This window comes from Myxine glutinosa, chromosome 1, assembly GCF_964187855.1.
Source record: "Myxine glutinosa chromosome 1, kmMyxGlut1.1, whole genome shotgun sequence".
NCBI lineage: Eukaryota > Metazoa > Chordata > Myxini > Myxiniformes > Myxinidae > Myxine > Myxine glutinosa.
In genome coordinates, this window is record NC_136261.1 from 412,759,000 (window position 1) to 412,761,780 (window position 2,781).

Genomic DNA, 2,781 nt, shown 5'->3' on the forward strand with positions numbered 1-2,781 from the left:
TTTACAAAAAGGGTGTTCTCCCCATATCACACATGTCAATGAAACATGGACTACAGCAAAGATTTAGCAACAATTGATGTCCAAACTGCCATGGAAAGACAACATCAGAGCATAACCAAAAAGGGACAAGAAAAACAACTAAATCAGAAAGAAAAACAAAATTACAAAACACTGGTCACAATCAAAAACTTCAAATGGAATTTGGCTGGATACATGGCAAGAACAGAAACAAGAATTACGAACTGGCAACCGAAGGAAAACCCTGAAAGAAACACAATGAGATCCAAGATCAGATTGAGAGATCAAGTTATATTGCCATTTGAGTTTGTGGCCTCAATTTTCCAATAATTACCTATTATGAGAATATGGAGAACCAGATTAATAAATTACATTTTTTAAGCTAAAATTTTCTTATCCTCTTAACCTCATTTTTCATATTCTGGTATTTCAGATTTCAGCTCTCTTGTATGGATCTTCATATGTCATTTCAAATTTGTTGTTTGAGAGAAACCTTTGTCACATAGAGCATTTGGAAGGACGCTCTCCTGTATGGATCCTCATATGTTTATTCAAATTGCCTTTTTGAGAGAAACCTTTATCACATATCGAGCATTTGTAAGGTCGCTCTCCTGTATGGATCCTCAGATGTGATTTCAAACTGTTGCGATGAGAAAAACCTTGATCACATATCGAGCATTTGTAAGGTCGCTCTCCTGTATGGATCCTCAGATGTGATTTCAAACCATTGCGACGAGAGAAACCTTTATCACATATCGAGCATTTGTAAGGTCGCTCTCCTGTATGGATCCTCATATGTATTTTCAAACTGCCTTTTTCAGAGAAACCTTTATCACATATCAAGCATTTGTGAGGTTGCTCTCCTGTATGGATGCTCATATGCAATTTCAAACTATTGCAACGAGAGAAACCTTTATCGCATATCGAGCATTTGTAAGGTCGCTCTCCTGTATGGATCCTCATATGTGGTTTGAAATGGTGTTTTCGAGAGAAAGCTTTGTCGCATATCGAGCATTTGTAAGGACGCTCTCCTGTATGGATCCTCATGTGTAATTTTAAATGGCCTTTTAGAGAGAAACCTTTATCACATATCGAGCATTTGTGAGGTTGCTCTCCTGTATGGATCCTCATATGTGATTTCAAACTGTTGCGACAAGAGAAACCTTTATCACATATGGAGCATTTGTGTGGTCGCTCTCCTGTATGGATCTTCATATGCAACTTCAAACTGTTGCTATGAGTAAAACCTTTATCACATATCGAGCATTTGTAAGGTCGCTCTCCTGTATGGATCCTCATATGTAATTTCAAATGGTGTTTCAGAGAGAAACCTTTATCACATATTGAGCATTTGTAAGGCTGCTCTCCTGTATGGATCCTCATATGTAATTTGAAATGGCTGTCACAAGAGAAACCTTTATCACATATCGAGCATTTGTAAGGACGCTCTCCTGTATGGATCCTCATATGTAATTTCAAATGGCATTTTACGGAGAAACCTTTATCACATATTGAGCAATTGTAAGGACGCTCTCCTGTATGGATCCTCATATGTTTATTCAAATCGCCTTTTTGAGAGAAACCTTTATCACATATCGAGCATTTGTAAGGACGCTCTCCTGTATGGATCCTCATATGTAATTTCAAATGGCCTTTTTGAGAGAAATCTTTATGACATATTGAACATTTGTGAGTTTGCCCTCTATGGATCCTCATATGCAATTTCAAATTGCTGCTACGAGAGAAACCTTTATCACATATCGAGCATTGGTGAGGACGCTCTCCTGTATGGATCCTCAAATGTAATTTCAAATGGCTGTTTCGAGAGAAACCTTTATCACATATGAAGCATTTGTGCGGTCTCTCTCCTGTATGGATCATCATATGTATTTTCAAACTGCCTTTTTCAGAGAAACCTTTATCACATATGGAGCATTTGTGAAGTCGCTCTCCTGTGTGGATCATCATATGTAATTTCCTTTGACCGTTTTGAGAGAAACTTTTATCGCATATCGAGCATTTGTAAGGACGCTCTCCTGTATGGATCCTCATATGCAATTTCAAATTGCCGCTACGAGAGAAATCTTTTTCACATATCAAGCATTTGTAAGGATGCTCTCCTGTATGGATTCTAATATGTAATTTCAAATGGCCTTTTTGAGAGAAACCTTTATCACATATCAAGCATTTGTAAGGATGCTCTCCTGTATGGATTCTCATATGTAATTTCAAATGGCCTTTTTGAGAGAAACCTTTATCACATATTGAGCATTTATGAGGTTGCTCACCTGTATGAATCATCACATGTAATTTCAAATTTCTGTTGTTCGAGAAACCTTTATCACAAATCGAGCATTTGTGAGGACGCTCTTCTGTATGGATCTTAATTTGTCCATTCAAATTTCTTTTTGTAAAAAAACCTTCATCACAGACAGAGCACTTGTGGGGGCATTTTTCAGTGTGGATACTCATGTGCATTTTTATGTTACTCATTGTAGCAAAATCCATTCTGCACACAATAAACTTATAACGTATTCACCTTTCTACAACATTTTTGTGTTTATTCAATTTAATATCAATCTGGGTGGACATGCACTTGTATTTTATTCAAAGTGAGTCTTGATTGTGATATTTTTTTCTTCAAAAAAGGTTTTTCTTCACTGTCAAGCTGCAACTGGACCTTATTTGTCCCACATCACTTCTGGATTGTTCTCCAAAAAGAAAGAAGATCGATTTTTTTGGTCAAAATCAAATTTGGAAAAT

General features: G+C 36.7%; 1 protein-coding gene across 1 annotated transcript; it reads right to left on the minus strand.

Moving 5' to 3' along the window:
* Nucleotides 1–516: 516 nt before the first annotated feature.
* On the minus strand, nt 517–1,569 carry LOC144894070 (uncharacterized). Its single transcript, XM_078785869.1, has one exon. The coding sequence runs from the start codon at nt 1,567–1,569 to the stop codon at nt 517–519; it is 1,053 nt and encodes a 350-aa protein (XP_078641995.1).
* Between the last annotated feature and the right edge of the window lie 1,212 nt (nt 1,570–2,781).

Excerpts from the sequence above, each read along its gene's own strand:
- LOC144894070 (XM_078785869.1), bottom strand. The coding sequence starts at position 1,569 with ATGAGGATCCATACAGGAGAGCGTCCTTACAATTGCTCAATATGTGAT.